This window comes from Stenella coeruleoalba (genome assembly GCF_951394435.1).
Source record: "Stenella coeruleoalba genome assembly, chromosome: 12".
In the NCBI taxonomy this organism is placed as follows: domain Eukaryota; kingdom Metazoa; phylum Chordata; class Mammalia; order Artiodactyla; family Delphinidae; genus Stenella; species Stenella coeruleoalba.
In genome coordinates, this window is record NC_137158.1 from 13,689,993 (window position 1) to 13,711,017 (window position 21,025).

The 21,025-nt window shown below is 40.5% G+C and overlaps 1 protein-coding gene across 2 annotated transcripts in view; it reads right to left on the reverse strand.

Moving 5' to 3' along the window:
- The window catches only part of IMPG1 (interphotoreceptor matrix proteoglycan 1), a gene marked incomplete at its 5' end in the record, with an annotated part of 90,596 nt that extends 70,051 nt beyond the window's left edge, over positions 1-20,545 (reverse strand). The window contains 4 exons of one of the 2 annotated variants that reach the window (XM_079939202.1): positions 1,063-1,091; positions 1,358-1,524; positions 6,193-6,426; positions 20,479-20,545. In XM_079939202.1, the coding sequence (XP_079795328.1) occupies positions 1,063-1,091; positions 1,358-1,524; positions 6,193-6,426; positions 20,479-20,545 (497 nt within the window). The remainder of the gene's footprint in view (positions 1-1,062; positions 1,092-1,357; positions 1,525-6,192; positions 6,427-20,478) is intronic. The other variant, XM_079939203.1, reaches the window with a different exon arrangement.
- Between the last annotated feature and the right edge of the window lie 480 nt (positions 20,546-21,025).

A 21,025-nucleotide genomic window follows, 5' to 3' on the forward strand; every position in this document is an offset into this window, starting at 1 on the left:
AGACTTTGCAGGTTGGGGGCGTGGGGAGGTGATAAATTCGCTCACCTCACTCTGCTCCTCCCTCTGATTTCCTGATCCACACTGGCTGGTCCTTCCCAGAAGCCAGAGGCCAAGGGAGGCCAGTGAGTCAGTCTCTCCCACTCAACCCTCTGCACACAGAGCAAGTGGAGAAGGGTGGCAGTGGATATTCAGAAGGGCGAGGGGAAGATGCAGGAGTAGTTTTGAAAAGCCTTTGAACAAGGCTCAGTGTAAAAAAAGGAATATCTCAGATGTATGAACCCAGGAGCAGTTATGCAAGTTAAGGAGGGTAAGAGGTTAGAGGCGAGGATTTGACGTTTTGCACAGTGTAAATTAATAAGGTCCTGGGCCAGGTGGTGACAAAGGGAACAGAAACCAAGGAACAAATGTGAAAAGCATTATAAAGAATTGTAATTCATACAGCCCAATTGTGGCTCTCTCTGCAGTATTATTATCTTCAGATTTAGATTCCTAACTGTTATGAGTGTAATTTGTGAGTTTAGAGTTCGGCAACAGCATCTCTCTTCTTTAATCATTTTTATCGGATGTACTTTGCTTTTTCTTTGCATTTTGATTTTCTGATTTGATATTCGGTTCTTGTAGAGGACACAGCTCAGTGCTTCAGTTTAGTTTGAGAAATACTAACACTTTACAGAATACCAAATGAGAGTTCAAAATTCAGGTTGCTCTCTGATTGCATTCAACACGTTCCTGATGTAAGTAATATTTTTCATCAGTTCGAAAAATTAAACTATTTTAATTGCTCTGTATCTAATAAGTAAAAAACATGTTAGATAATTATCAGAGTATTGCATTCATTTTATCTGCAAATATAGTGCAAACATCTATCTCAATCTATAAGGTCTACATTTCCCTTTTATATGCTCATTTATCTTCAGCAAAATATATGCATAAAGGGTCTGTCAGAATAACCTACTCTGATCTCAGTAGCTGAAATAATATAAAGGCACAATAGCTCAGTCTCACTCCTCGTGTGATCTTTCAAAAGTCAAGAGCATGCTGCACTGTGTTTTGGGTACTCACCTCTCAAGGAAGTTTCTCTCTTTTATCCTCTGTAGGAAGATAAAAAGTAATTTTATCAAGAGACAATGCCAACTGAAGAGCCAGTCTATTTTCATTCCCTTTTCCCTTTAACTCCACTTCAATCAGCCTGTAAAATGTTATTTTGCAGGAATAAAATTCCTGTCGGCCTTCTCAGATCCCTCCAAGCATTTCTTCAGCCAACCCTTACGCTGGGGGAACCATTTCAAAAGGGGCAGGGTCTGGAGGCCTGGGAGCTATTTGGACCGGGTTCCCAACACTCTGTGTTTAAACTCACCTGCTGAAGAAGATCCAGGTGTTCCTGGGAGTTGCTGAAATTTCTCCCGATGTCAAAGAGGCAGAAAGTCTCCTCCTGGCAGATGCTGACCCAGTCCTGGTATTCCCCTGGGTCAGGGATGCGATCCAGGAAGATCCGATACGCTTCCCACACTGCTTCCTGGCACACTGCAAGGCAGCGCCATGAGGAGTGAAAAGCGGCCGCATCCTGAGAAGATGCCCTTCTCCCAACCCAAGCCCAATCTTAAACATGGCAAGCTCTGTCATGGCTTATGCTGATACAATAGCCTATAGCCCATAGAGATGAAACCCCGCTGTATCTGCAGACTTTCCAAGGGGTAAACAGGCACACAGACATTTAAAGAGACTCAATTTCTCGATCTCAACTTCCCTAGCGTGCTTTCCTAAATTGGTTTGCCTAACAGCACATCTTTCTCTCCTCACTTTCCCTTTGGCCATCATCCTTCCCCCATCTCCCCATCCATAGTCTTCCTGTGACGGCCCAGTGCCCCTAGGTTGCCACACAAAGGGTATTCGAAATAACTGTGTTTGAGATTAAGACAGGGAGCGAACTTAGTCAAGGGCAAACACAGTTTTTGCAAGTAGGGCAGTTTCTGATGCTTTGCCTTCAACACCTTAGAAGTCCTAATGAAGTCGACAGCTGATACATCATTAAAAATAATGATGGCAGATCACGATGTGATTGTTAGCATAAAATGCCGGAGGAACTTAGGAATAAGGATGCTACTGTAACAAAACTCCATCTGTTCCCGTCTACTTATTTATGTAACACGTTTTCTCAGCATTTAAGTGAAACTAAGGAAAAGAATAGGGATAAAATGGATGTTAAATCCTGTCTAATGTTAGCAATACATAATAGGAATAATAAATAATGGCACATGAACTAATAGAGGGACGGCACCAAAGCAACCCCATCTATCCAGAGGCAGAAGCTAGTGGAGCTTAAGCTATAGGCCCTTCATTTAAATTGGCCCCTTCCAAAACTTTGTTCCTAATTTTGTGTCTATAAACATTAGTTACCCCAAACCCATATCTGAGCTTATATCCATCAATAAAAAATTAAAAACTTTTGTCAAACTTATATCTACTTCCTTTAGTCAATTATATATTAAAAATAATTATAAATGCAACTGAATCCAGAAGAAATTTCTGGAACTAAGTCAAATAAGTTATTTACTTAGGAAATAAGTAAAAAATGTAATTTCAATGTACTTACATTTTTGTTACTGAGAAGTATTTTAGAGCAACCCATAACAGACTTTCAAGTATGACCTAAATTACATTAAGATAAGACTCTGCAGTGAGAAGTGGGATGGAAACGTGGGTGTGTGGAGGAAAAGGGACCACGTGACATTGCCTCCTGTTTGGAAGGGTTTGTTCATGCATTTGTAGAGTACTTGATGGTAAGTATTGAGTATCTATGACAGATTCCACTGTATATACGACAATGCTTTAATTCCTATCTTATTTTCAATATCAATACTTATTTACAGCTCACCAAAAGTTACATCTTATCCAATTATTTAAGCTTATGATGAAAAACGTCAGATGTCAACAGAAAAGCTCTCAAGAGGGCACCTAATTTAAAAATTATTTTAGGGGATTAAGTTAGAAAAAGATAGAAGACTTTGGTCATAAGCAATTGTAATATGTTGATCTTTAACTCTGGAGGGATGAGGGGGAAAGGGGTGCTTTGGAGCAGAAGCTGACATCATCTGACTTTCTAAAGAAACCCTCTGACTGCCATGCAGAGAAAAGGGGTTATGGGTTATGGGGAGGAACAAAGTATGAGAAGCCCAGTCTGGAGACTCTTACTCTAGTGCTTTACCTTCCCTCACTCCCCACTTGGTCCACATCTGGATTTCTCTTAGCTTTCTGTTTTAAGAGGCAAAGAGAATTCCAGACCAACAGAAGCTCAGGTCATTTGCTAGCAGCAACTTGACCACAGACCTGGGGTGGGGGGAGGTTTGCAGCACCCAAAAGTGCCATTTGAGGTGTGTGTTGCCTGGGGTTTTTCCTACATCATCAAACAGCCTAGGCTGAGACATTAAGCAGAAAGGCTGAGGTTCTGTGGTCAGATCTCAAGCAACTGTGGGGATACTGGAGAGGCAAGGCTCTGGCTTTCTCCAAAATCCCTGTGGCAATCCTCCCCAACAGAGTCAGACAAAGACGGTGTAGAAAGGTAAACCCAGAGGTTAGAAAAATCCAACTTTTCAGAGGTTTTCAGACTCCTCCCAGCCCTGAGGTCCTTTGATGCCTCGACTTTCAAGGTTTTTATCTGAGGCTCCCTTAGCAAGGATGGATGACTCTGCCCGTGAGTCATGGGCTGGTGCTTCTGTTCTCTTGATCACAGAAGGGTTCTGTGCCTCCTGATTTGTGCTGAGCTTCCAGGATGCCAGAAAAATGCCATCGGAGGAGTCACCAAAATCCTGCCCCTCAAAAATCGTCTAAAGAAAAGATACTGGTTCCTGTTTCATCCCGACATTTTGATCACTGTAGACGACAGTGCCCCAGGGAAATAATTCTTCAAGCAACTCCAGGCATTTGTGCTTCAGGGAGAACGTTCTCTCAGAGCCTTTGGGGAAAGTAGGTTTTAATAGGGACGAGGGCTTTCTGTGTCCCTGAGGTGGGAGAAAGGGCCGCAGGTGGGGGAACGGGATTACCTGGGCATCTTATCAATATGAGAATATGCAGATTATGAAGTAGGTCTGGTGAGCCACCTGGACATCTGCGTTTCTTACAAGCTCCCAGGTGACGTGATGCTGCCGGTCTGTGGACAGCAGTTTGAGTAGCAAAAACTAGGATTCCCTTCACTTTTAACTTTCTCCGAGTCACACATTAACGTGAAAGAAAGATCTAGCTTTTAATATTGGGGTTGGGAGAAAGAGAGAGTGGAGAGAGATAGAGGAAGGGAGGGAGGGAGAGAGAGGGAGAGACATGGGGAGGGGTGAAATCACAAAGGACTCACAGAGGACTTTGAAGGGAGGCAGTCACAGAGGAGAGAGTTTGCGTGGTGGGAGCAGAGGTTCTGCCTGGGAAAGTACCAGAAACGACCTTTACCCTAGTGTCTGTGCTTTCTGAGGAAATCTTTGCGATTCTATCAGGAAGCTCAGAACATTTTCCCTTGTGTTGCTTTAAGCATTGGGAGGAGAAATAGCTCAGTATTCCATTTGATTTGAGGAATGTGGGAGCCGTCTCCTCTAAGTTTGAAAAATGTCAACAGATAATTTTGTAAAAGCAGCTATGACAACAATAACTGGGTTACTCTGTCAAAGAAACACTGCTTTATAGCTGGGTCTTATTTCTAGTTTCTTTGTGAACCAATTTTTTAGACTTAAGAAACCCATGCTGGTGAACAGTAAAATTTCCCATCACCCAGGGGCAGCCATAAAGATAATAGGCTGTCATTGCTGTGGGGAGAAAAACAGTGGTTTGTTTCATCCAGGGAAGCAAGAATGAAGCAAACCTAATCAAGAATAAAGAGCTAAGAATAAAATTCAGAGCTAAAAATTTGGTTGCAGCAATATAAGAACACCCAGATTAATTCAACTTTTGCACATCTCATAGATGTAAATACTTGAGAACTTGGTGGGATGTTAGTTGATGGCATAGTTTTCAGTTGTCAGAATGTGCAACACATCACAGGCTAGAATTGAACCAGCTTGCTCTAGTCAATAGGCTTGAAATAGAGCAGGGTGACTGTGCTTTTTGGAGTGGAAGCAAACATCTATTATGATCAAGGTGGAAATCAGTAAACGTCCTCAATTTTCACATGTAAGGTGACTTGTGTTTAGGCTGCAGCCAGACAAGCTACCTGGGGAGTTTAATAGCAGTTACCAAAGATGCTTTTCTTTCATTTAAAGAAGAAGCCATGGGATTTTTTTTTTCATCCACGGTAAGTGAATGACAAGGACAGCTACTGATGGCTGTGGTGTGATTGAACTCCATCATCATTTCCGGGAAGGCTGTAAGAGTCCTGTAATGCTGTCTTGGGGTAAAAACTGCACTGTAACTCTGATGAAAACCACAGTAATTGTGCTGTAAATCCCGTTAACACCCCTGTTTATTATATCTTGGTAACCACTGCTAATTTGTGCCTCCAGGTTTCCCAGCTTCAGACATTTTTACTGGATCAGCAATAAACAACTGAAACTTACCAAGAAGGGAGGGAGGATTGGGATTGTAATGTGGTTTTTGAAAAGTGAAATCTTAGGTCATAAATCAACTTGCACAGATTCCTGACATTGCAATCATCCTGTGCTTCTTACAACATTAGGATTTAATAGTGGGCTTTGGCAAAAATAAAACAAAGAGGTAAAACCCAGAGGCCAGGGCTTCCCTGGTGGCGCAAGTGGTTGAGAGTCCGCCTGCCGATGCAGGGGACACGGGTTCGTGCCCCGGTCCGGGAAGATCCCACATGCCGCGGAGCGGCTGGGCCCGTGAGCCATGGCCGCTGAGCCTGCGCGTCCGGAGCCTGTGCTCCGCAACGGGAGAGGCCACAACAGTGAGAGGCCCGCGTACCGCAAAAAACAAACAAACAAACAAAAAAACCCAAAGGCCAAGGCTTTCCGGTGGCTTGTTAAATGCTCTCGTGGTTCTGTGTTGCACAGGACATGGTTTTAAAACATACAAGCACAGATCTACCATAGTTTGGAAGGCTTATTATTCATAACTCTCAAGTCAGTAGGCTGATTTTTATAACTCCTGTGACTGAATGAGAGACTGGAAGTTCTGGGCTGAACACAACCTTGGGATGGATGAAAGGGAGGGGATGAAGAGAGGGAAAGTCTGAACAGGCTGCACCTCTTTCCTTACCTCTCAGTCTATAATAAGCTTGAAGACTTGCTAAAATCTCTTTCATGGATTCCTGTGGACAGACCTTAAGCCCAGTTGGGAAAAATGATGATCTTTTGGTTCGAGGCTTTGCCAAATCGAATATTCGTCTCATTGTTGACACTTTGTAAAATTTTCCAGTATTTTCGGTTGTTTCAATTCTTGCGGCATTGTCTATGTCTTTAATTTCAGAACTGTATATTTTAATGGAGAGATCTGTAAAAGAAAGATTGATTTCCTGGTAGTACTACTCAGTCATAAAAAAGAATGAAATAATGCCATTTGCAGCAACATGGATGGACCTAGAGATTATCAGACTAAGTGAAGTAAGTCAGGCAGAGAAAGCCAAATATCATGATATCGCTATGTGTGGAAGCTAAAAACATGATACAAGTGAACCTATTTACAAAACAGAAACAGACTCACAGACATAGAAAATAAACTTATGGTTAGCAAAGGGGAAAGGAGCGGGGAAGGATAGAGTAGAAATTTGGGATTAACAGTTACACAGTTCTGTATATAAAATAAACAACAAGGACCTACTGTATAGCACAGGGAGTTATATTCAATATCTTGTAATAACCTATAGTGGAAAAAATCTGAAAAAGAATATACACATGTACAACTGAATCCCTTTGTTGTACACCTAAAACATGGTAAATCAGCTATATTTCAATTAAAAAAAGATTGATTTCCTGATGAGTATATACACGTGTGTGCTGTAAGTGAAGCACATAATAAATGATGGAAAAAACTAAAAGGTTGATCCTGAGGGTTATGGAAGTTCTATTTTGCTGCAACTTCCAAATGTGATGTTTCAATGACAAGACATTTTCAGAAATCAGGGAGTAGCATAATGGGCTGATCAAGCGTATTGAAAAAAAAGAAAAACAAAAACAACATTTCGAATCATCTTGCCTTTAGGAGCTGCCGAATATTGAAACCTTTTCCCACACATCTCTCTAAAAATCACTCCTCACTTAGCACTCAAGCCTCCAGAGAGATGCCTCTTTAGATAGACATGATGATTCAAGCGGGGAATGATATAGCATTGTGGTACCCAGAGGTATACTCTTGATGAGGAAGTAGAGTGCTTCTAAAAACCTAGGGGAAACAATGCAACGAAACAACCTCCCTGCCTATGAGCAGCAGCCCTAGGATTTCTCTGAGGGCAGGGCTCCGGGGGTGGCAATCTGGTTGAAAGTGATTTGGGGCCTTAGAGTTTCATTTACAGAGCAAGCTTGATATTTTATGCGAGATGATGAGAGAAGGGATGGAGGAGAGGTCAAAGAGAGGGTGTTGGCAGAGGATTAAACTCCCGGAGCCATTCATCCTACTGGCACTGAGGTGTCTGGTAGGGTTAGGTCTGGATTTCGTTTTTAGCTTTGTAGACCTCTCAGAAAAATAACTTACATTCACTGAGTACTATTTTATTTTGAATTTTTTTCCATCGGTATTATTTCATATCACTCTCAGAAAAGCTCTAGTGTATAGACGAAACAGATACCATTTTTCTGTTTGCCACTCAGTCAGGTACCGAGGCCTAGAGGTGACAGAGCATGTTAACAGTGTGGTCAGATCTCCACTCTGCCTCTCCCACTCCATCTCTTTCCTTTCAGCCGTTCTACCGTTTAAGAAAGGAATTACTGATGAACAGCTGGGACCCCTCACTCTGGCCCCTGGAGACCGCCAGCGTGTGGCTTACAGAGATTTAGGTTCCCATTTTGTTAAAGAAGGCTCTCAAATCCCTTTGTGAATGGAAACCAAAAGAACAGAAAGGAGACAGTTTATACACAAAGTATAATTTAGTAAAATCAGCTTCCCCAGGATCTTTCAATTTATCCAAGAGTAAACCAATGAAAAAATACTAAATGGAGCCAGTTACAAACATAGGTATCAATAGGAAAGAGTATTAATATTGCCTGGTTCTTTAGGAGGACGAGTCCTCCACTCTCTTGCCCCCATTATTGTACCTGACAGGCAAAACCATAACCAGGGTTAAATACCACTCTTTGCCTTCTCCTCACGGGCACCCTAGTAGCTGAACATGGCTGGAGAAAATCAACCATTAGGACTCACTTTAAATTTATGATCCTTCAACAATCTCACACTACATTTCTCTGGTCCATTGAATTTCTCTCTCTCTCTCGGAGAACTACACGCAACTTTTCTCAGGTTTCCTGCACTTCCTACCAATTCTCACTCTCAGCTGATGACCTTGCTTCATGTTTTATTGAGAGCAGGGGGAACCAGAAGATAACTTTTTGGATTCCCAGCACTGCATCCACTCACTGGCTGCATCTGTGCTCAAATACTCTGCTTTCCCTCCTGTGACTATTTGATGACTGGTCCGTGCTCCTGTCTAAGCCCAGTTCCTTTACTTATGCACTGGATCCCAGCCTTTTCACCTTGCAAGGACGTTCATCCAGAAACCCTCCTTTCATTCACCTACTGAATCATTTTTCTCTCTTTCTACTGGATCGTTCCTATCAGCCTGCAAACATTCTATTAGTTTCTCCTTCTACCTAAAAGATTCTTTTTTGATATCACTTTCCCTCCAGCCACTGACCCATTTTTCTATTTGCACTTAGAGCAAAACTCTTTGAAAGATCTGTTTTTACTTCCTTTCCTGAAACAAAGCAAGGTCCTATATGAGTGAGGGAGGATTCCCCTGACACCACATGCAAAGCTATCAACATTTCCTCTCTTCATTCCCTCCTCTTTTTTCCTTCCTTCTTTTCATTTATTTATTTTTATTTTTTATTTTGATGTTTGCAGTGTGCTCGTAGAGCCCGGTGTATTCAACATGCTATTGTGACACTTCACCAGAAGGTGTCGCTATCGAACACATAATATAATGAGAGCTGAAGGTTGGAAAACGGAACCCCAATAATCAGTTCTTTGACTTTGGGATTGTGCGTGTTCAGGACTGACATTTGTTGATGAGGGTGGTGGTGAAGGTTGTGATTTTGCAGCAAAACAGACCATTTGAGGAAGGGCTGAGACGTAGCATGGTGGGATGGACTCCCATTGAGCTGGGAGGTTCTCCTGAAAGTCCTGGCAGATGGGAAATACCAGTATTTAGGTGGCCGGAAGAGGACTGCAGGTCCACAGGCAGGCAACGTCCAGCAGACTGAGGAAGGTGGTCAACACCGAAGGTTTAAACTGGGATTTAAATTAAATTTCTTTAACTGCTCAATCCTGGAGCTGACCCGGCTCCTGCCACCCAGGGTAGCTGTGACAAGTTTGGAAATGTCCAAATGTACAGAAAGGGAAATTAATGAACAACCATTTGATTCAAACACTGAATTCAAACATTACATTATCCTAAGAAAAAGTCAGATCTCGCTGGGGTGGAGAGGCAGCTCTGAAATACTGGGCTTTGTCCCCTTCATTTATTGTGTTAAAATTAGATGGTCTAAGCATTGCCTAAACATGTCCACTAGTTCACGTGAAGGTCAGCCCTTCAGTCAAAAGTATCTTTTCCACTCTAGGCTCTAGGCTGGTAGGGCTTAATGTTGACAGGCAACCTGGAAACTTCCCTATTACCTCCCTATTACATCACTGAAGAGTTTCTTTTTTTCCTTCCTGTACCAAAGTTGGCCTCCAATCATAGATTGCTTACAAAGTTTCCATTTCAGGGCTCAACCGTGCCCACCAGGCAGCCTCTTTCTTGGTTATGTATTCAAAGGGATCCTTACCAGCCTGTTTGGACCAATTCTCACCAGACTCTCTCCTCTAGAGGAATGTTTTCTCGCCATCTAACCCTGCAGGCTTACAACCTAGGATTACTGTACACATATAGTGACAGTAACAGACAACAGAAAAAGGAGAATGGGGCGTCCGCGGCACCATTGTGATGAGAGTGACAGCCACTGGTAAGAGCACTTAGTGAACCCATTATGTTTTCCTAAGGGAAAAAGGCTGCGATGTCCTAATGAATGAATTAACAGGAGTGGAGACAAAAGCTACTGGAATCCCTCCAGAATAAAAATCTCCATTTGAAGAACAGAACTCCACAGAGAGAAAGTGGGTAACACTCCAGGACCAAATCAATACCTGGAAGGCTTAAAAAATAAAAATTTCATCTTATATATGCTTTCCAGACCTTACCAAAAAAGAGTAAGCAGTTCTGGCCTTTTTGCAAACGCTCAGCCTTGCAAAACATCCCAGTCCCGGGCCCGCCGTTAGCGGAAATGCTCAATTACCCACCTGAAATTTTTTTCTTCCAAAGAGCAAGGGAACTAAATGTACATTGTGCTTAACATACCTGAACACACCTCAAAAATTATGCAGTTGTACTGAACACTTGCTTAACGCTGTTCCAGAAAATTGCATGGATTTTAAGCACACTGTCTCCTGCATGATCAAGTGGAGATGACAAGAGCTCCTACGTCTTGCTTTCTCCTCTATCTTCCTACATGTAGCTCCCAGTGAAATTCCATCCTGACAAGCCTGCTGCAAGCGAGTAAATGGTGGAAAAGAGGACCATAGAAATTAGGGAAACTTTCAGTGATTTTCTGTAATGAGATACGAAGCCAATGCAATCTCACAATAGCCAGCCTACAGACTGATTATCGGTGATGCGAGGTGGATGCCACACCGTTGCCCTCCCTGAAGCTTTGGAAACTTGGGTGCCACGGCAGCCTTCCTTGTCTCCACACCACTACCCCCTGCTGAGGGTGAAAATCAGTGCCCCTTTCTCTCAAAGCATTAGAGCGGTTGCAATGTTTTTCTTCACATTGCAAAAATAGGTTTGGCCATTGTATTTCTACGTCAGAAGGAAAGGGTTAGGACCCTGGAAAACCGTTGTAAGAAGTAAAGCTTGCTATCTTCTATTCTATTATGTATTTGCACGGATACATATGTATTGGTAAGTCCATCTCACTGCACTAAAAAAAAGAGGAAGAACTAAATCTATAGGTGAGATGCCGAGAAATTTTGCTGAGGGCGTATGCGTCATGGTGAGAGGGCAGGGACCGAATGGAAGTTGAAGGGAGAAGTAGAAAAGAGAAAGGGGAACAATAGGGTCCTCCTGTAGAGCACAGGGAACTATGTTCAATATCCTGGGATAAACCATAATGGAAAAGAATAGGAAAAAGTATGTATATATATGTGTAACTGAATCACTTTGCTGTACAGCAGAAATTAACACAACATTGTAAATCAACTATACTTCAATGAAAAATAAATAAACAACAACAACAAAAAATACCTACCAAGTTAAAAAAAAAGAGTTCATTAGAATTCTGGACAAGCATGAAAGATAATGGCATGAAAATATATTTTGTTGATCCAATTTTTATAAAATAATTATCTGTTCATATACATGGAAAAATCTAAAAAGATCTATAAAAATGTTAATTATAGATTTCCAATAAAGGAAAGAGAAAGGGGGTGGTCTCTTTTGTGCCCCGGGGGGATGACCTGTGAGCAAGTGGGGTCCTGAGCTCTTCATATCTGGTAGGTGTCAGGGAGTTGACAGGCAGGGGTCCAGCAGGGCAGGGTCTTGGACCCAGAACAAAAATGGGTGCTCACTCCCCACCCCTTTCGTGGGGAGACAGAGGAGGATGTTGAGTAGGGGTAGGAGCATACTCCAAAAAGGCCGGCCTTCTGTGTCCTCAGAAAGGAGAGCAACACAACTGAGGCACTTGTCCTGGGGTAGCTTGAAGGACTCATAGCCTGCCTTCACCTAAGGCGAGGAATCCTTCACAAAGAGCCTCTTGGCCAAGGCCCGTTCACAGCCACCTGCCGGTTCCAGAGGCACTGTTCCTGCTGCAATTCAGGACCATGGGATGCCCTCGACTCCCAAGTGCCCTCAAGGTCTGCATTCGTGTGTCAGAGGTTGTGAGAAACCACAGTATCAACACTTAGCTTCTTCATGCGGTGCTAAATTTACTTGAGCATTTTAGCAGCGAAGTTTAAAATGTGAAGGATTGTAAATGATTTTCACATGAATACATAAGCAAACTCAGCAAAATCCTTTCTCCCCCAAACAAGCCAGTCTTGAAAGTTAGAAGAGTAGGATATTTCTATAAGCTGTGACTAACTGTAAAGTATATTTCTTTGGAAAACGGTGAGTGGAGTTGGTTTAGTGCTGAGGTCAGGTTGAAGTAAACAGGCATGTGAAACTGAGGTGAGAACAATTATGTTGAAGTTGCTGGCTAGCCTAGCTAAGGCTTATTTTCAGGAGTTGACAGAGAGAAATAGTGTTTTCCCCAGCAGCTGGATGTTTTAGTACCCCTCAGATCACCCTGGGTAGACAGATACCTTCTCCGTATCTGTGTAGGACCAACCCTGTTAAGCCACTTTTAATCATCTCTTCCTTACATTAACTTAACTTCTACTAACCTTTTTCTGCTTCCCAGTTTTTAACCCATCATGTAAATTTGGGGGGCACCATCTCCATTGGTTTCAGAATGTGGAGTTTAAATAAATACACAGGTTACGAATAAGAGAATCAGAATGGAATTTTATAAGTTAATCTGAGATCTGCGGATGATGCGTTGTATCTCACAAATGTACGGGATGTGATAGTTTTCAGAGCATTTTTCTAGCCTGGCTTGACAGATAGTTTGAATGATACGGAAACCAAAGGGTTTCGCTGGGACAACAGCTTGTTAATGAAACTTAAAAGCTTTTGCACATCAAAGGAAACCATAAACAAGACCAAAAGAAAACCCTCAGAATGGGAGAAAATATTTGCAAATGAAGCAACTGACAAAGGATTATTCTCCAAAATTTACAAGCAGCTTATGCAGCTCAATATCAAAAAATCAAATAACCCAGTGCAAAAATGGGCCAAAGACATAAACAGACATTTCTCCATAGAAGATATACAGACTGCCAACAAACACATGAAAGGATGCTCAACATCACTAATCATTAGAGAAATGCAAATAAAAACTACAATGAGGTAGCACCTCACACCAGTCAGAATGGCCATAATCAAAAAATTTACAAACAATAAATGTTGGAGAGGGTGTGGAGAAAAGGAAACCCTCTTACACTGTTGGTGGGAATGTAAATTGCTACAGCCACTGTGGAGAACAGTATGGAGGGTCCTTAAAAAACTAAAAATAGAACTACCATATGACCCAGCAATCCCACTAGTGGGCATAAGCCCTGAGAAAACCATAATTCAAAAAGAGACATGTACCACAATGTTCATTGCAGCTCTATTTACAATAGCCAGGACATGGAAGCAACCTAAGTGTCCACTGACAAATGAATGGATAAAAAAGATGTGGCACGTATATACAATGGAATATAACTCAGCCATAAAAAGAAACAAAATTGAGTTATTTGTAGTGAGGTGGATGGACCTAGAGTCTGTCATACAGAGTGAAGTAAGTCAGAAAGAGAAGAACAAATTCCATATGCTAACACATATATATGGAATCTAAGAAAAAAGAAAAAAATGGTTCTGATGAAACTAGTGGCAGGACAGGAATAAAGACGCAGATGTAGAGATTGGACTTGAGGACACAGGGAGGGGGAAGGGTAAGCTGAGACGAAGTGAGAGAGTAGCATTGACATATATACACTACCAAATGTAAAATAGATAGCTAGTGGGAAGCAGCCACATAGCACAGGGAGATCAGCTCGGTGCTTTGTGACCACCTAGAGGGGTGGGATCGGGAGGGTGGGAGGGAGGGAGACGCAAAAGGGTAGAGATATGGGAACATATGTATATGTGTAACTGATTCACTTTGTTATACAGCAGAAACTAACACAACATTGTAAAGCAACTATACTCCAATAACGATGTTAAAAAAATGTAATAAGGATGCCATTTACATGATCACAATTAATATCAAGTGGCTAGGGATAAGTCCATGATGTGGAGCCCTTTAAAAAGTCATTATGCAACTTAATTGTAAGGTACTAATAAAAGGAGAGCTAATCCATGTTCTTGGTAGAAAGACTTAATGCTCTAAAGGTGTCAGTTTCCCCCAAATTCATCTATGGATCCAACACAATTCCAGTTCAACCTCCATGGGATTTTTGTGGAACTTGGTGAGCTAATTTTAGAATGTATTAGGGAAGAGTGGAGAGTCAAGAATAGCTTAGACACTCCTGTAGAAAGAGAACGAAGCCAGGGAAACATGGGTACAAGATTTCAAGAGTATTATAAATTTGAAATAATTGAAGCAATGTGGTGTTAGCTCAGGGATAAAAAAAAATGAACAAACCCATGCCCATGGCAGAAGAGGCATCACAGAGCAGAGAGAAAAGGAGAAAGTATTCATTGAGTGGCGCTAAAACAATTGATTATCAGTATTTAAAAAAAAAAGAAATTGTTTTCCTGCTTCACACACACACACACACACACACAATAAATTGTTGTGAATTAAGTATGAAAAACAAAACGTCTTTTATAAGACAATATAGGAGAATATGAAGTTACTAAGGCTAATTCAACAACACTGAAATTAAGAATGTGTGTTCATCAAAGGCTATACCATTAAGACAGTAAGAAGGCAAGCCTACAAACTGACAGAATGTTTTTGAACATAATTGCAAAAGGGTTGGTGTCTGCAACTTAAAAGGAACTGCTCCAAATCAGTAAGAAAAGACATATATCTCAATGAAAAAATTGGTCAAAATACTTGTTCAAGGATTTTCTAGAAGAAGAAGCACACAAGACCCAAAAATACAGGAAAAGATACTTAACTTCGTTAGTAATCAGAGAAATGCAAATTAAAACCACATTGAGACACTATTTCACCCCCAATGCAGAGTGACAAAAAATAAAAAGTCAGGCAATAACAAGTGTGCATGAGGATTTGGAACAAAAGGGATTCTCACTCCAAATGGCACAGACACTTAGGAAGACAGTTCGGTATCACCTGGTAAAACTGAAAACATGCATTCCTCGTGACACAATGATTTCTCTCCTGTTCAGAAGAGAGAGAGAGAAAGAGAGAGCTAGACGCTGGAGAGATTCCTGGAGAGCACCGGGGGACAATTGCGAATGTCTGTACCAGTGTTGTATGTAATGCAATGTCCATCAACAGAAGAATGAATACACGGTGTATCCATACCAGGCAGCAGTACGTCCCAGGCGCCTCTGAAGCACCATCTCAGGCCCACTTAGCCTCACCTGTCTCTCAGACCAGCTCTTCATAAGCTCTGACCCATTATGGGAGACACAAGCCCACAGTTCCTTGCCTCTTGCTGTGTCACGGTGTCTGTTTCTCCTGCCCCAGGATTTTCTGTTGCTGCAGAGGTGTGAGAAGCACCAAGACCCACCCGCGGTCCATGGACGGGTGCACTGGAAGTGCAGGGAAGTTAATGTCCTTTGAGGTGAACTTTTATTTATTTTTTTTATTTTTTTGCGGTACGCGGGCCTCTCACTGTTGTGGCCTCTCCCGTTGCGGAGCAACAGGCTCCGGACGCGCAGGCTCAGCGGCCATGGCTCACGGGCCCAGCCGCTCCGCGGCATGTGGGATCTTCCCGGACCGGGGCACGAACCCGTGTCCCCTGCATTGGCAGGCAGACTCTCAACCACTGCGCTACCAGGGAAGCCCAAGGTGAACTTTTGAGGAGATCTCTTGTGAATTTTTCTCCATTTACCCCTAGGCTCCCAACCTCATGGACAATCTGGAGATCCTGTAGTCTCTAAAGATGGTCCCTTAATATCAGCAATTGGTTGCACTTGACACCAAGTGCTGGCCAGTTTGGTGAGGCATCTTTATGTTGGTTTTCCCTCTTTCACTGCTTCATCCCTCATTTTCTTCTCCTCCTGTTTCCCTGAAAATGCACTCCCTAATGAAGAGTAGCAGGTGAGCTCTTGCCTCAGGGTCTGATGTATGCAACAGTGTGGGTGACTCTTAAAAATATAATGTTGAACCAAAGAACTAAGTCATAGGAGAACACATACAGCATGAGATTACTTATATAAATACACAAACAAAATGAAGAAATATTAATATACATCTATAGGTGGAAACACTAACGTTAAGCAATGACATGATTAACACAAGATTCATGACAGTAAAGGGGACAAGATCCTGGCAGAGCAGACAGGGGACTTCTAAGATACTATTAATGTTTTATTATTTAACCTGGGAAGCGAGCATGTTATTATTATTCTCTAAATACCACATATATGTTTTGTACACTCTTGGTGTATATTTCCCAAGTAAGGAGATCTGCAGAAAGTAATGTGTCTAGCCATGGCGTGGACTCATGTAGGCTCTACAAGTAAGGCTGGAAAGGAAGGTAGGGGCGGATTGTAAGGACACTCAAATGAAATGATTGGACTTGATTCTGAAGGCATCGGGGAGACTTTGGAAGTTCTTCTCTTTCCTTGGCTTTTGGCTTAGTTTCCTTTAATCCTTTTCCTAGGGGAGCAATTATGAAAATAGATGTGGGCCATGGTGAGTGAGGGGTCTAAAGGTGGCTGGATGGAGAAACCCAAGTTGGAATGAAAGAAGATGCCTTTATAAAGGTACGCAGAAAGACACAGTTTCCTCAAGAATGGCTGCATGTAAATGGGAGAATATTTATCTACTGAATACAACCGTAGGCTTAGAAGTATTTATCATGGTTCTGTAGCTCTTTCATATTCTTCCCACATTCACTGTGGCCAGCAGAGAGGGGCAGCAGTGGGAGTACATTCTCAATAAATAATCATAATGATGCAAGCTGTAGGTCAGATCTGACAGTGGCATTTCCATATATGAATTCTCATTATCACGGTATCAACTCTCTGTAGGATAAGCTTCAGCATGCAGATTGCCTTGGATCCAGAGCAAAAAGTACACTCCCTCCCTTATTAAAATGGTTCCATCTGACATGGTGCTCTTGATTAGTGAGGCGAAAATCCCAGGGAGACTGTTTCTCCGTCTCAGACAGGGAACTCAGACCCAATGGTTGCTGAAAACCAGACTTTTCCTATGGTCATTTCCAAATACCTACTGAATTATATATAATATAAACCTAGAGACTATTATGAAAAACAAACTGGTTTTTTGGTTTGCCTCAAACGGATTATTTTAAAACGGCATAAGATCTGTGAACATGGCTGGGGCACCGAAGGTATACAGGATCTGAATTTGCGTACGGGATTAGCATGCAAATCTGGTTGATATTTAAGGTGGTGGCTCGCTCATGATTGATGGAAATGGCCACGAAAGCAATAGGTCCTGTCAACGCTGCCTAATTAGCTCACACATATAATAGTCCTTCAGTGTGATCAGCAAAATAAGCCTGGAAGGGTCACAAGGCAGCAATCGCCTCTTCTTTTTAAAGCATATAATCTAATAAATGGTCTGAGCGAGGTGTGCTGCCGTGGTTTGTTCAATTGGACATTAAGTGTCTTCAATTTACATGACTGATTTTAAGGACGTCTTTTCAGGTATAATTGAAGAAAAAGATCTGCCTTCAACCTTTTGAATTACACTGTTCTGAGACCGTAGCAGAGATGATAAAATATAGGGGCTGCAAAGTTAATGTGACTGTCACTGGGCGGCTATCTCAGGTATATAAATGAAGCTTTGTTCTCTGTTCATGGAGCCGCAATGAGGAAAAATAACTTCCTGGGTAATTTTATGAAACGAGAACATATCTCAGTAGTAAAGAATTAGCAAGAACTGGAGTGTCTTCAAATGCAAATTTCCTGACATTTCACAGTTACTAAAATAAATTACCCTACCTTGGTGAGCTAATAATAACTTAGTTAAGGTTTCATTTAGTATAACCAAATATAATGCAAAAAGCCCATACTCTGATAAATACCATTTCCATTTTAGGGTTTGCTAAGGGTGGCTTTTCTCTCTTCTCTTTCTCCCACACCTCAGAATGTCACAAGCTATTAGGTGAAATTGTTTATGCAAAATGGAAAGGTAAGCGAATAAAGCAGTGCAGTACACGTAGGATATAACTGGCATCTGCATTATGAAAACCGAAGAGAGGTGCTTGTATCTTGATGAAGTAATTGTTCTTTGAAACTATTGAACTGTCTTTTGTTGCACTAAATGATTTATTTAATGAATGTTTTGAAATCGAAACCATTTCATTTTTATGTATCAATGGAAAAACTACATTTGAAATCTGCAAAGCTTAAAGGAAACCTTTTGAAATATCGGCATATCTCTGAATCTGTTAGTATTCTGTGTTGGGTACATAGCAAACACTCCACTTGTGGAATCAAATTGGGAAAAATTACCTACCGGCATAAGAAATCTTTTGAGAAGAAATTTGGCATATGAATCAAATACCACGCATAAACTGTTTATATTGCTTTGACCCAATAATTTTACTTTAGTGAATTCATCCTAGGGATCTTAAATACTGAGAGAGCTTATGCGCAAAGATATTCATTGCAATGGATATCTTAATATCATAATAACAAAACAATTAGAAACGATTCTTTCTCTTTCGTTGAGTATTTAGATAAAGCAAATCATGATATCAACTGAAAGGAACATTATGCAGCCAATAAAATGATGCTTGTCAAAGCAAGATAGCAATGTAGACCATTCAGTTGATGCAAAAGATGTGCAAAAAGCCTCATATAAAATTGTGTGTACAGTAGAACTGCAATCATGGAAAGAATGAATAAGCATAGAAAAAAGACTGAGGGAACATATGAAGGTGTCAGCATAGGTTGTGTTTGGATAGGTGTACTATGGGTAATTTTCCATATCTTTCGATTTTTCAAATAATCTGTAACTTTTTAAAAAGAAATTCTTGACTTTAAATACCCAGTTTTTATGCTCAACAGCTAGTTGTATTGAGTTGAACTCCTCTCTCTTCCAAAAGCATTTTCTATGTAAATACACTCGTAATGGTTAATTAGTCACAAATGGGAAACCAGTCTGGCTGAAGTACATAAACTCTAATTACCCGTGGACCTCACTAATTAAAGATTAACAGAAATTCACAGATCTGAGGTTCTTATGGAATAAAAAGCTCCAAACAAGTAACCATGTAAAGATTTTTTATTATGCAGTTATAATAGTTTGTTTCATAGATATCGGCATATAGCAAATTGTAGTTTTTTGGTGAGTTTCTTTCATTTAAATTTCTGTATGTAATTATGCTATTTGTAATTGTAATAGCTGATACATAATATATGAAAATAGAGAAAATAGCTAAATTAGTTAACATAATTAATTAAACAAAACCAAAGCTGATTTGACCGGTCAAGTTTCGGAAACTGACAAATCGGTGTGCTTCAGCAGATTAAGCTCAGAATATACTGGAATCCCATCATTTGTTTATAATTAAAATGTTTTTATAAATGTAAACATTTATATATAATTGACAAATTGAAAGGCAAGTAAGTAAACTTTTTCTCCATCCATTATCATTTATAGGTAGCAAAACATAAAGGGAATTTTCATATAATCTTTTCCAGAAATTTTCTTCTCTCTCCAGATGCAACCACTAAAATGTTACATATAAAATAACTGACAGGTCTGTTATTTTTGTGACTTAACAAATGCAATCAACAATGTGTTCTACTTTTCTATGGGTGCTTTAAAACCAATGCTTCAATTAAAAGGTTGATTGTCCAAAGCTACGTCATCCTTAAAGAAGAACTGAACGTTATTGATTTCGAATGTCTTAAAACATTATGTTATAATGGTCAGCCTTATACTTAAAAAAAAGTGAAGCTTTCTTCAACAAGTTATTTTTAGTACATTGTTTTTCTTAAATATGCCTGTTTTGTGGCTTGCTTTAATTTTAGATTCACTTGAAGATTTGCTATAAAAACTTGCAGTGCTTGTTCTTTTATGCATACAACTTTACAAGCAACCGAGTTTCTGATTTGGTCCCCATCATGGACTCTGAAGATGAAGCACCCTTGCTATTTTCTAAGGGAAAATAACTAATGATTTAACTATGAGAGGGTATGGAATACATTTTTTGTTTGATCATAATTGACAAAATATTTCATTTTTTTCATGGATGTACTAATTTTATTGACATTAATGTTATGAATGTGTATTCAATGTTTTATAAGAGTAAATAGGATGCATTCATCTCTCCTATTTTATTAATATAAATTGCACTTAAGATGCAAATATAAAATATATATAAAAACACATATATTATGCAAATATAAAATAAATATTCAGCAAGTGAAAACCATTTCTGACAATCATTCAATCATCAATCAATATTCATTCAAGGCCTACCATATACGAGCCCTCTGAGATACAGGGGTGACTTTCTTGATTTTGAATGTTCAACTCTGTAAATAGATTTTATATATAAGCAATTAAAAAATAAACGAATATTTAAATAACTTACCTTTGATTCCTTGAACTTGGAGAAAAATCCAAAGAACAAAAACAGCCCTTCTAGTTTCCAAATACATTCTGGCTTTTGTGCATTGGTGTTTCTGGTAACAATCACAGAACAGTCCCAAGTCTCATTAAAAAAATAAAATGACAGAAATATGAAAAACAGTGAAATATTGATATTAGCTGAGTGAGGATAACCTTCTTGGTTTACCTTTATGAGGGCTAATTTATGAAGAACATGAGGCAGTGCCTGCTTCTGGAATAATCTCCTTATCTTCCCCTTAGGTGTAATCTCTGCTTAAGGACCAGCTGGAGGAAACTTTATCTCATTAACCTTCTGGAGGAGCATTTGTCAGCCCAGCTAGGGGACCCTGAATGCCATTATAAACAAGTGTCTACAGACAGAAGGAATGCTTTTCTTCCTTAGTTATTCACCTGTTACAGGGACACAGAGAACCAGGGGAAGTCCGGCCAAATGCAGAAGAAGGCTGACAGTCAGGGTCAAATATTTTCCAAAATGACATGCGCAAGGAACATCCACTGAAAGAACTTAA